This window comes from Pagrus pagrus (assembly GCF_965226575.1).
Source record: "Pagrus pagrus genome assembly, chromosome: 22".
Lineage (NCBI taxonomy): Eukaryota > Metazoa > Chordata > Actinopteri > Spariformes > Sparidae > Pagrus > Pagrus pagrus.
Genome location: NC_140204.1, coordinates 6,654,754 through 6,667,429, shown reverse-complemented (window position 1 = coordinate 6,667,429; position 12,676 = coordinate 6,654,754). Strand labels below are relative to the sequence as shown.

The 12,676-nt window shown below is 38.0% G+C and overlaps 2 protein-coding genes across 2 annotated transcripts; both read left to right on the top strand.

Moving 5' to 3' along the window:
* Positions 1 to 3,726: 3,726 nt before the first annotated feature.
* LOC311251226 (sterile alpha motif domain-containing protein 9-like) lies at positions 3,727 to 9,209 on the top strand (the record flags this gene model as incomplete). The annotated part of the gene is made up of 3 exons (XM_084343596.1): positions 3,727 to 6,560; positions 8,152 to 8,227; positions 8,960 to 9,209. The coding sequence occupies exons 1-3, from the start codon at positions 3,779 to 3,781 to the stop codon at positions 9,207 to 9,209; spliced, it is 3,108 nt and encodes a 1,035-aa protein (XP_084199722.1). The 5' UTR covers positions 3,727 to 3,778.
* A 79-nt stretch (positions 9,210 to 9,288) lies between these two features.
* On the top strand, positions 9,289 to 11,877 carry LOC311251188 (NACHT, LRR and PYD domains-containing protein 1b allele 2-like). The gene is made up of 5 exons (XM_084343539.1): positions 9,289 to 9,539; positions 9,660 to 9,788; positions 9,968 to 10,115; positions 10,380 to 10,415; positions 10,583 to 11,877. The coding sequence occupies exons 1-5, from the start codon at positions 9,297 to 9,299 to the stop codon at positions 10,855 to 10,857; spliced, it is 831 nt and encodes a 276-aa protein (XP_084199665.1). The 5' UTR covers positions 9,289 to 9,296; the 3' UTR covers positions 10,858 to 11,877.
* The last annotated feature ends 799 nt before the right edge of the window (positions 11,878 to 12,676 follow it).

The window sequence follows — 12,676 nt, the reverse complement described above, 5'->3', positions numbered from 1 at the left end:
TCTCTCCCTAAACTTAGTTATTGTTCCTAATCTGAACTTCTGAACTGGCTTTCTGACAGGAAGGCTTTACATGTCGCACACAGATACTGAAGGGTACCTTGTGTATCTGTATAAGAAAATAAGAATGTGTGGATAATTTTACAAGAAAAAAATAATGAAAAATGCCAAAAAAAAAATCCTAAACTCTTAAAATTGAGCTTTTCTTTGTTATATATAAATATTATTATCTCGGGGTTTTCTAGTTTTGGTTGATCAAAACAAGACATTAAATGACAAATTTAATTGAATTGACCTGAATTTAAACCCTTTTTTAAGACAAAATTTTCACTGTAGCATCTAAGCTAAAAGTGTTAATATGCACCCCGTCTGAAACGGGTGCATGAACTTGACTGCAAGTCAAGGGTGTAGCCTACATATTGTCTTTTCAAATCAATTTTAGGATTTCAGAGCTTCCAAAGACTTGGATTACGCTGTATGGAGCCATTTTATACGTTCTGAAGCCTTGACACTGTTTCGACTAGTATGTCCAGATCATTTTATAAGATCACCCACAAGGGGTCCAGACCTCGGTAATTATTTCCTAAATATCTAAATTAAAAAGGTTGGCGCTATATAACTGTACAATCAGGAGTTTAAACGCCTGGTCAGTCCTTAAAGTGTCTTTATGGCAGCTCTACTTTTATAAATCTATTATTTTATCATTCATGCATTATAGGTTAAGTGGTGGTCAGCTGGTCCCAGGTCTGCTGGTGCTATTCTACCACAGCCACTCCTCCACATAACTGTTCAAAGCAGCACAATGACAGAAGCTGCAGCAGGAGGAATCAATAACTAAGGGGTGTGTCAGACGGTAAAAGACTTCCGTGAAGGCAGCTCTCCTGTGTCCTCGCTCATCGCTGCTCAGAGATTGATCCACAGATAAGAGAATTGGGATGACCTGCAAGATGTTGGACAAGAACGACTTCCTGTTCAAGTGAGGAAACGACAAATAAGAGACATGAAAGGTACAAATAGTTATTTCCTGAGTTGACTAGTGTGTGTGTGAGAGAGAGACAGAGAGAGACAGAGAGAGACAGAGAGAGAGAGTGACGCAAGGGGGTGTGTGCTTAAAGGTGCCGATTGCTCCAGTATGTCCTTACACTTAAAGTGAAAGTAATTCAATATCCAGTCTGGCTTTCATGGCTGTATCACTATTTTTGCTACTTTTTTCTAGTTAGCAAGTTGTAAGTATCATTTTAATGCTCATCGTGCATCATACAGTATGTGAGGCCAAATATTCAAACCAGGTTCAACAAAATAGATCGCTGTCCACTTGTATGAAAAAAGTGCCCTGGAATGACCTGTTGTTGAAATTTGTTTAGCAAATGTGATGAAGACAGAACAAGTATTAACTCATCTTGGGCGTGATGTATCATCGCCTGGAGGGACCTGGTGTTTATTCAAAGAACAAGGAAGGTGACAGACCTGCTGTGATGTTTTTATCAGGCATCATTATATAACAGACAGTTGCTTACACATCCATGACCTAGTTATCTGGCTACTAATGACTTTTGGAAATGTTGCAATATTGTTGACATCGAATATTATGCATGATAATAAACTCTCTGATACGTCATCCTACATGTATGTACCTGTCTTCTTGCAAATCTACCCACCCAACTCGGGTGCGGTGTTTAACAGAAATTTCACCTTTCAGGTTACATAGACGCCATTCGCAGATGACTTGTCAGAGGTGTTTGCATCACGCAAGGACAAGGTAAGAAAAGTTAATTTTTACTGCATTAATCGGTGCAATTATCAAAGTTTAAGTGTTTGCGAGTAAAAGAACAAACAGTGCTAAGCATTTTGTCTTAGATTAATCTGCAACAGTTTTTGTTAATGTTGAAAATGAAACTCAACTGTCTTTGACCACTGTCTTTTAACTAATCTAAATGTGGAATCAGGATTGACTTGACTCGACTGACTTGGTTTATAGACGGGACTCGACTACCAAGTGACTTGGGACTTGCTTGAAACTTGAGATTAAGACTTGAGGCATTCTTGTAATTGAATTGACCAAGCAGCAGGCCAAGCTAAAACACACAGAGACTCCACATTATCTCCGCAGCAGAGGCTCGCCAATTCTCCGCATTTGTTTGTTCACACAAAACCAAGCAGCTCCGGCGTAAAGCCACACCAGTGTGTCAGTTCATACAGCACTCCAGCACTGCAGATCCAAAAGAGGCGTGACGGTTCACGTCATGATGTTGAGATCTGTGTGTTTTTTTCAACGTGTTTCCCCCGGTGTCCTCTTGTTAATCTAAACATGTACCCGCTGACTGTTTATAATCAGATGGATGCTGTTTAAATGTGTTATGATTGACATCCTGACCCACCAAACATCCTGGAAAGTGTCAAAGTTTAGTTTTTCGCTCTAAATTATAATCACCATCGGTAAACAGGATGCAGGTTGACTTCCTCACTCGCGGGGAGGAATGCTGTTTTCTGGGGGAAAGTTGACTGAAGTCTCAGTCGGGAGGGCTGACTGTCACCGTGAGACAGTAACTACAACAACACAATAGTGGAATGAAACAAACACATGGTGAGTTAAAGTTTTTTGCCGGGGACAGACGCTGTTTTTTGGGCAGAAATGTGACGAAGAGTGAAATGCACTGATCTTTGGCTAAAGAGGAGGAGGAGCGCTGCTGTGCGTCCCTGTGTGTTTAAAAGTGATATACAGTACCAGATGGGATGCTCATTGGTGAAATAATCAAATAATTTAATGAGTGTGTGTGTGAGAGAGTGAGTGTGAGGCTCTGTATATTTCCTAAATAGTATGAAATAGTTAGTAGTTATGTTGGTTTATGGTGATTTAAAATCCTGGTCCATGTAGGGCTACATCTACAACTTTGTTCATTATTTACATGATAAAAAGTCCCCAAACTTCTTAAAATGCTCATCACAATATCCCAGAGCCCAAAGTGATGTGTAAAGATGCTTCCTTTGTCCAACCAACGATCCAAAACCCAAAGATTCTTCATTTTTCATTCATAAATGACAAAGAAAAACAGCAAATCCCATTATTTAAGAAGCTGAAACCATGTTTGACATTTTTCAATTCTAATTCTGTTTCCTCTGGAGAGTTTCCTCTGTCCTGTCAAGCTTAGAACAACGGCTTTTAGTTTTGCTGCTTAAATGTTTAACGATACTTGTTACGGTGACAGACCGTGGCATATGCCTGCAGTATTGTCGCAGCGTTTTCATATGAAACGATGTTTTGTTGGTCTACAGCGCAATTGCTTGCCGCCTATAGATAGCAATATACCAGCATGTGGGCGCAAGTACATTCACTAATTCACACAATTGGGGCGCTGGGAGTGAAAATGGCAGCTGCCTGATTGGAGTGCTGTGTTCTTCGTTGAGCAGATTCTGTTTCTGTGATAAAGTATCTGTCTCTCAGGGAAAGTTATCATTTTGGTTCCCCCTGAACCTGCTTTGGATGCAACTGATCCAGCTTCTGACAATCCAGTTTTTTTTTATATATATATATAAATATAGTAGTATAGAATATATGAATATCGTATTCTTGTATATTGACTTTTTGATGAAAAGCCGTTTTTAGGAGCAGAAGGGAAGAGTTACTAGAGTGTATTTCTGGCTGCAAAGATGAAAGCAAAGAGATGATTTGTGTAGTGTTCCTTCTAATGTGTTACCACCAACTACCCATCCAAACAGTAAGATAACCAATGTTTCATTCTCACTTTTTACATTTAGGAGTTCATGAAACTGAAAGTCTGAAATGGCCAGGAGACCAGCCCTGTCCACTGCAACAAGTGGAAAGATATATATTGGAAGTGAAATCAGAGAGTCCCTTTCTCTTTTGGATGTTGTCTATGCAAATCAGTTTGAAGGAGAGATCATAGATACAAAAGTTGTTGAACAGACGGAGGAAAACTTTTACAGAGGGGCCCCACCCACGTGGTTAAACTTCCACATTAGCGAACAGGCAAAATACGATGGCACTGGAACTACTTTCATTAAAAGAGATGGATATAGAACACTTGTGCAACAAATTCACAAAAGGAGAAACTACTCTGGAACATCGACGATTAAATTATTCCACCAACAAGGATGTGGGGGAACCACATTGGCCATGCAGGTGTTGTGGGACTTGCGGAAAAAAATCAGGTGTGCCGTTTTAACAGGGCCATCGTCAGACGTCAGAAATGTCGCAAAGGAGGTGGTGCACCTCTTCAGAGCAGGAAGTCGAGACACCTACAACACAGTGTTACTGTTACTGAATGATGAGTTAATATTGGAAAACCTGCAAGACAGCCTTATGGAAGAGATCACTGAACAGGAGATAGATACTGATATGCCTGTGGTCATTTTACTCAACTTAGTGAGAGCAAGCGACAACCTCATCCTTAAAAAGGAGCATTCTTACAGAGTGAAACAAACCTTTAAGAGGAAAGAGCAAAAAAATGTCATCCTCAAAAAAGAACTCTCAGACACAGAGAAACAAAGATTTGATGAAAAAAAGGAGGAGCTCAGCAAAAGATACGGTGATAAATGCAGACAATTTCACGGCTTTAATATAATGCAAAGCAATTTCTCTCAGGCTTACATCAGGGAGACATGCGCTGCATTCAAAAAAGTCAAAAGAACAAAACAACACCAGCTTTCTGGCTTCCTATCCCTGTTGAATGCCTATGTACCAGGCTCATATCTCCTGGAGAATCAGTGCCTGGACTTATTCGAACAAAAAGACTACAAATCTGGATACCTTTCACTGGAGGACAGAATGGAGCCCTTAAGTCATCTCATCATCACCTTCCAACGAGATACAAGATCCGAGAAAAGAGTCCGCATGGCTCACCCAATGATAGCACAGTGTTGTACTGAACTGATGGCTGAGGCAGGTGTGACCAGAAGTGACACAGCAAGAAACTTCTTGACCCATTTGTGCAGAGATGAGGTTCCTCCATTTTTGTTTATTTTTGTCAAAGACATGCTGACCAAAAGAGAAGCGAAAATAAAGGAACATCTAAATCCTACAGAAGAGCATCACAGGGGATCAAAGAGAACAGAAGAGGACCAAGAGAAGTTTTCTAGACTGATTCTGGATATTCAAAAGCTGGAGGACAACAAACAGAGTGCATCAGTCCTAAAGGTGGCATCAAACGTCTTCGTTCAGAATTCTTTCTTTCCTCAAGCGCTTGCTCGTTTTTATTACAAAGAACTAAAAGACTACAACAAGGCTGAAACCTGGGCAAAAACAGCAAAGGAAAGAGATCCCAGAAAATCATTCATTGCTGATACACTGGGCCAAGTCCATAAGAACCACTTGAAGAACACAGAGTCTGATGTCAAACCAAGAGAAATTCTGCAACTGGCCTCAAAGGCCATTGAGGCTTTCCAAGATGAAGAGCGACTTGCTGAAAGTGAACATGAAAAAGACGTCAAAGAAGATGGCAAGACCAAGGTCTTGCGAGCTTTTAACACCAGAGGGCAGGTTGGTTACCTGCAGGTTTGCAATCTTGTGTATGACCGACTTGTCAGTCAGAACAAAACCTGGAAAGGAGTTCTCACAAAGAACATGTCCTTGGGCTCTGTCCTGGAAATACTCGGAGACAACAAACTCTTCAGATTTAATGATCTGATAAACAGCCTCAGAGACGAAGTTGAGAAAAAATGTGAATTTTTTGACACCTATTCAACTTACTCAGAGTCCTTCCTGAAAAAATATGATGCATCATATGTTTCTCGAGAGACTTCAGAATGCTACATAAAGTATGTCGGAGACTCAGCACCCAAACACAAAGAGACATCTGAAGAAACCATCCAGAAGCTCAAACAAAAACAGGCTGCCACTTCTGCTGGAGTGCTCTCGTGTCTTGACAGAAGATGCACTGTGTCAGACCTTAAACAGATTGCTACATGGTGGAAAGAAATCTGTTTAAGCGAAGATTCCAGTAGGCATGCTTTAGCCAACTACATCCTCGCTAATATCATGCTGGTAAATAAGAATGAGACTACATCCAGTTCTGACTATCAAAATGCATTCAGAAAGAAAATGCCATTGGGCTCGAGAGATGCACCTGAGCTTCACATGTTAGCGCTGCTCATACGTTGGCCTACAGATGATGAAGACGAATGTGCTTCAGGCCTTAATCAATTGATTAAGCACGTTCAGCACTCTTACGAACAAGTCTATAAGACACTGTTTCAATCGAGGTACCTTCGCCCTCTGTTTTTTATTGGAAAAGGTAATGGTCTCAGCAGAAATGTTCACAGAAGGGTCCTTGAGATATTGTGGATTAAGGATGTACTACGAGACGCAAACACCAACTGGAGGACTGAGAATATCTTTAAAGATCCAACAGTCCAAGAACACCTCCTCAAAGTGAAAGGAGTGGTGCGAAACTACAGATTGTACGCAACTTTCGGAAGCACAGAGGTTGAGTTGGATGTCAACCGGAGAGATGGCCTTTGGAAATCAGGTGACGTTTCCTTCTACCTCGGATTTACCATCAGAGGTCCTGTCGCGTTTCGCATCCAAACAAGAACTACCACTGAGGGTAAGAACATTAATTATTATCCTATTATGTGATTAACAATCATTCAACACCTACTTTATATAAAATTCCAATTTTACAGATCATATTAGCATACTTGACTGAGCACAATAACTCAAATTGACATATTTTACATTTATTCTTTATACAACCATGATTCTAAAAAAAAAAGTTGGGACACTGAATAAAATCAGAATGCAATGATTTGCAAATGCGTGCCACCAGAACAGATTCAGTGCATGTTGGCATTGATTCTTCAAGTCTTTCAAACTCGCACATGAGGGATGGAACACCATTCTTCCAAAAGGTATTCCTTCATTTGGTGTTTTGATGATGAATGGTGAAAAAATCTCCCTTGGAGTGGGTGCTGAATTAGGTTGAGATCTGGTGACTGTGAAGGCCATAACATATGATTTACATCATGGTAGACTGCCTCAACATTGATCATCACCCATCTTTATATTCAAGGGAATACAGTACAAAGACAATATATTTAATATTTTACCTCAACTTCATGGATTTTTGCAAATTAATACTTATTCAGATTTTGATGCCAACAACACATTTCAAAGGGGAACAAATAAAGACTGGGAAAGTTGTTGAATGCTCCAAAAACACCTGTTCGGGATACTCAGCCTATAACAAATAACTTTACCCCGGTTGAAAAAGCGTGATAGTGGGAGGAGGAAAGAAAGGGAGGGAGAAAGAGAGAGCGCAAAGGAAAAAAATGCCCTTCACCTGTTGTGTGCATACTCTTCGTGTCTGTGACATATATCACGGATACAGACATTAAAACTGTAGTAAAACGCTGGTATGATGTTGATATGATTTTTTGCTGATAACCGCACATATGTCAGGGTACACGCTGCTCAAGCAGCCAGTGTGTCCAGCCTGTCAGGCAGCAATGAACTAGAATCCAAAATGATTGTATGAAGGATATTACTACATGGGCTCAGTAATACTTAGGATAAACACAGTTCGTCCCTGCATTTACATGCAAGTTGAGACTCACCATGTGAAAAGAAACACTGCTGTTGACTTCTCTGGGCCCAAGTACATCTGAGATTGAGAAAGAGTCCAAACTTCAAATCACTGCCGCCCTGTCCTCCAGGCTAAAGAGGAAAAAGACTATCTAGATTCTTATCTGCACAAAATTCAAAAGCTAACATGGATGATGGGTGTGGGTGTGTGTTGCATGAAGTTACAGCTGCGCGTGAGGGCCACTAAGCGCAGCGTTTCAATATTTGTAAGCGTGATGCGTCAAAAAAGATTTGCAAATTATTGCATTCTGTTTTTATTCATGTTTTACACTGCATTCAGCTGACTGAACTTATATAACTAGACTATACATTGTTCAGAGAGGAAGCACTATAATCTAATGTGCTGACACTTAGCAAGTAGTAAGATTCAAATATAATGTGCATGATGTATTTCTGATGTCATATTAGTGATCTAATGCATATAATGTATTAATTTAATGATAATAACAACTTTCTTCACCAGCATAAAACTCATTAGTTTAACTACAATATTAAAAAGAATATTACAATGTTTGATTACAATGCTTACCAATGTACCAACATGTCTTAACAAGAGTTGTCTCCAGACTCCAGTATCTGGACTACCATTGAACCAGAAGTCAAAAGAGTGGATGAGCTACAGACCTACAGGTAAAAAATAACATCTTGATATGTTACACCATAGAGAAACTATATATATATGTGTGTGTGTGTGTGTGTGTGTGTGTGTGTGTGTGTATATATATATATATTTATATGTATATATATATACATATGTGTGTGTGTGTATATATATTTATATGTATATATATATATATATATATATATATATATATATACATATATGTGTGTATATATATATATATACATATGTGTGTGTATATATATATGTATATATATATATATATATGTATATATATATATAAGCGATGCAGCAGTAACGTTGTGGATGGCAGCAGAAACAAACCTCCTTGAGCAGAAATGGGTAAAGAAAAGGGTATTGTGTATGTATGTGTGCATTTGGAAATTAATTTGGTTAGGTTTTCAAAAATATATTGTATGTATGTTATGTAAATTGATATGACCAATGCTACCAAACAGCAAAGCAATTGCCACTATACTATAGGAACACAAAGCTTCTCCCAGAAGAGAGGGATACAGGAAAATGATTTTTCTTACAGTTTCTGCCTTACCTCTTACAGTTGTTTTTAAACTGTTTAAACAATTAAGCTGCTTACATTCATCTATTGTGAAAGCTACACAGTTTGGTGTGATACAATCTCACCCTGATGTCATAAAAAATGAAGTGGCGTTGCTATTTAATTTAATTTAATATTTCAGCTCATTTTATATCCAAACCCTTTTTTCCCTTTTACTCCTCAGCCTCCAGTCTGAAGCAGGTCACTTTGAGTGCAGCGTCTCTTCCCTGCGCTGGGTTTGTAAGGAGAGTGTCAGCTTCAAATACCAGTTCAGCTCATGGGATGAACACAGGGAGAAGCCTTCATGCGTGGATTACATGCCAGCAGGACCACTACTGGACATCACCGTCACAAGTGGAAAGATGGAGGAAGTGCACCTGCCACACTGGATAGGTAAGTGGACATACAAGTATGATGGATATTGTAATTTATAAATTATAAATTCAATCCTTTCTTCTTACTAAATATTGTAAGATTCATTTGTTTTTGTTCGGTCTTTTTCTTTAGATCACGACTCCACAATGTCAGACATGTTTGCAGTCTTACATGTGGACACCTCTGGAGATTTTGTGGAACAAGTGTCTCAAGTGACATCATCCCACATCAAGTTATGCCAGCCAGCTTTCTCTCCAAGGGGGGTCATGATCCGGGTGAAACTGGGCTTCCCAGTCAAGGTTCACTATGAGGCGTTAATATACAAGACAAAAAAGGCATTCCTCACATTGCATGTTTACCTGGTGCCACCCGATCCTGTTGTACAAGAGGTGTGTATTTCATTTTTTCACAATAATAAACAAAAAATGAATAAATTGATTAAAAAATTGTAAAAATATACACATCAAAACCATTATGGTTGCTATTATGAGTTTACATTTTTTTCACAGACAGTGGAGAAAAAGGAGACATCTTATGGATCAATAATAATCCCCAAACCAAGCCCAGACAAGTCTCTTCAAATGCAGGATCATTTCTTCCTCACAGCAGACATGGACACTGCTGAAGTTACTCCAGAAGTAAGTATAATAGTTTTAATTATGGGGCTCTGTGTTAACAAATATCAAAGATCAGAAAAATATATTTAAAATTAAAGTAAAGGACCTTGGTATGTTTGACCATTTAACTTTGAGAGTGTAGAGGCATGGATTATTACAATGGTAAAGCCCCACCTTTTAACACAATATATTCTCCACAGACATTAAAGCTCACATATGAGAGGAGGACACCCAATTACTTTGAGGTGTTCCTCAGAAAAGCAGACGGCGACTTCGACCTGAGACTTGAAAGTGAGCAAAAGAAAAATAGCAGAAGAGACACAGTCTGGACCTGCACTATAAGAAGAGGTGAGTGTTTTCACAACAGTTTTCAATTAATTAATGTGCACACACCTTTTGTTGTTTTATAAAAACTACTGCTTCTTCATATTCTTTTTCTAAATTTAGAGATTTAAGATTATAAAATAATTTTAAAAAATCTTCCAAATTGCACATTTAAGCTAAATGTGTACTCTTTAGCAAAGCAGATGCCTTCTGCATGAGAATTTAATGCAAAGAATCCATAAGTTATATGCATTAACTAATCAGATTATGACCTGTGTTTTACTTCAGGGGACTACAAAAATCAACGCTCTGATCATGAACAAGGTAAGACAAGAGATTCATTATGCAAAAATAAATAATAGGATTGAGACGTACTTCATTTTTTAAACTAAAATTCTGGCTATGTCCTACAAAATGCTCCTTTAACATACAGTATGACGACTTCCTATAGTTTACTGTGTGCTTGCTTTTGTTTTTATCTGTCACAACAGCCTCAGGTCAGCATTTCGTGGATTGCCATCGGACAGCTCTGATTAACAGAGTGAGCGACACAGGAGCCATCCTGGATAAACTCGTGGACAGATGGCTGATCTCAGATGAGATGTATGATAAAGTAACAGCTTTAACGACCACACAGGACCAGATGAGGGAAATTCTCAAGCTATTGACAAAGGTCGGCACAAGAGGTAAAGACGCTCTCTATGAAATCCTTAAAAGGATGAAGAGTATGAAGCCTCTCCTCTCTGAGCTTGAGGGATCTGGATAATGGAGCAAATCATAAAAGTGAACCACTGTTGCTTTGAACGCTACATGAACATTTGACACTGAGATGAGAGGAAAGCAGGACGCCCACTGTGTATGATAACATGTTATTTTAACTGTAAGTCTAAAGAGGCTCCACTGAATATAAACAAATGTAGTCAAGTCAAGACTTTGAACTGAGTAAAAAAGTTTGGATTTGCACAAGAGATGCATGAATGTACTTTTTCTTCTGGATTTTTTTGTTTGACTTTTTTAAAATATATTTTTTACTACTTTTATACTTTATTTTTTTACTATCTCGTCATTAAGAGTTGGAGCAGAAGATGCTGGAGTAAATGTTCAGCATCCTGAATGCACTGCTCCAACAGCGAAGCACTTAGTCAGCTGATCCGACATCAGCCGCCTCAAATGAGAAGAGCTACTTCTTTAAGGAAATGATTGATTGCACCGTTTATATTTCAGGATTTTGTTTATGGATTTTTGAAGCATCTGACAGTACAAAAGCTCCTTAAACTACTACAGCAGCTGTTCAGAGGAGAATTATTACAGTTTTTCTTATTGTTTTCTTCCATGTAAATATTCAGTTTTATATTAAGAGAGACGTGTCAAGCAAACCCAATGAAATCATAAAGGACACACTTGAATACATTTTCATTTTTTTGTTTGAATGTTGTTTAAATTGTATTTTGATTTATCTTCCTCATCTTGTCAGAACTGTCAGAGCTCCATTTAAGGTATGAAAGTATATCATGATATATAAGGAAGAACACATGACCTCAGATGTTTTACTGTCATATACTCCACTAAAAGCTTTGATATGTATGTTAGGGAGGTTACTTTCGAACTAGTTGCCCTGATAAAAAATAATATGCAATATGTATGTAACTTTTACATTTGATTGCTTTTCGAACTTTTAAACTGGGGCAACAAAGATTGTGTTTTCATATTATTACTATTTTTACTATCTTTTTTTAGCACTCAATAAATGGCTACAGATTTGTATGATGAACATGGTTTTGAAATAAAATGGGTACATGAGCAATATTTCTTCAATCTGATCAAATTCATTCCGATTGAAGATTTGTGTGAGATGAGATTATTCGGGTCTTGTGTTGCAACAATGAACATCGTGCTCTCCTCTTCCTCATTGGATATTTTATCTCTTTTGGCGCGTGTTTGTTCAGCTCCCTCTCCTGGAGATGGTTGTCTATCGTCGTCTGTGTTTGTATTATAAACAAACTCTCCGCAGTAGATGAGTTCGCCTGAGAAGCCGCCATCTTTGGTAGAAACACACATCAGTACGCATTGACGTCGAGATTTTGGTCATGCGCAGAGAGAACACAGTCAAAAATATTCAGATCATATCGTTTACAGGGGACAGTTTTGGGGTTTTTTTGATCAGTTTATGGAAAGTTTTAAACTCTACCCCTCTATTTGAATTTTTTCTCAGAATTTGAACTTTTTTTGCTCAGAATTGAAACTTTTTCCTCAGAATTCTGACTTCAATCTCAAAATTTTATCTTTTTTTCTCAAAATTAAACTTATTTCTCAGAATTTTAATTTATTTTCTCAGAATTCATAATTTTACTCAGAATTCAAACCTTTTCCCCAGAATTCTGACTTTTTCTCAAAGTTTGTATTTCTTTCTCAAAAAATTTAACTTTTTTTGATCAGAATTGAAACTTTTTCCTCAGAATTTGAAATTTTTCTCAGAATTTAAGATATTTTCTCAAAATTCTAACTTTTTCTCAAAATTAAACTTATTTCTCAGAATTTGAATGCATTTTCTCAGAATTCATACTTTTACTCAGAATTTGAATTTT

Excerpts from the sequence above, each read along its gene's own strand:
- LOC311251188 (XM_084343539.1), top strand. The coding sequence starts at position 9,297 with ATGTCAGACATGTTTGCAGTCTTACATGTGGACACCTCTGGAGATTTT. Across the intron at positions 9,789-9,967 it reads CTGCTGAAGTTACTCCAGAA|ACATTAAAGCTCACATATGA; the intron begins GTAAGTATAATA and ends TATTCTCCACAG. Across the intron at positions 10,416-10,582 it reads ACGCTCTGATCATGAACAAG|CCTCAGGTCAGCATTTCGTG; the intron begins GTAAGACAAGAG and ends CTGTCACAACAG.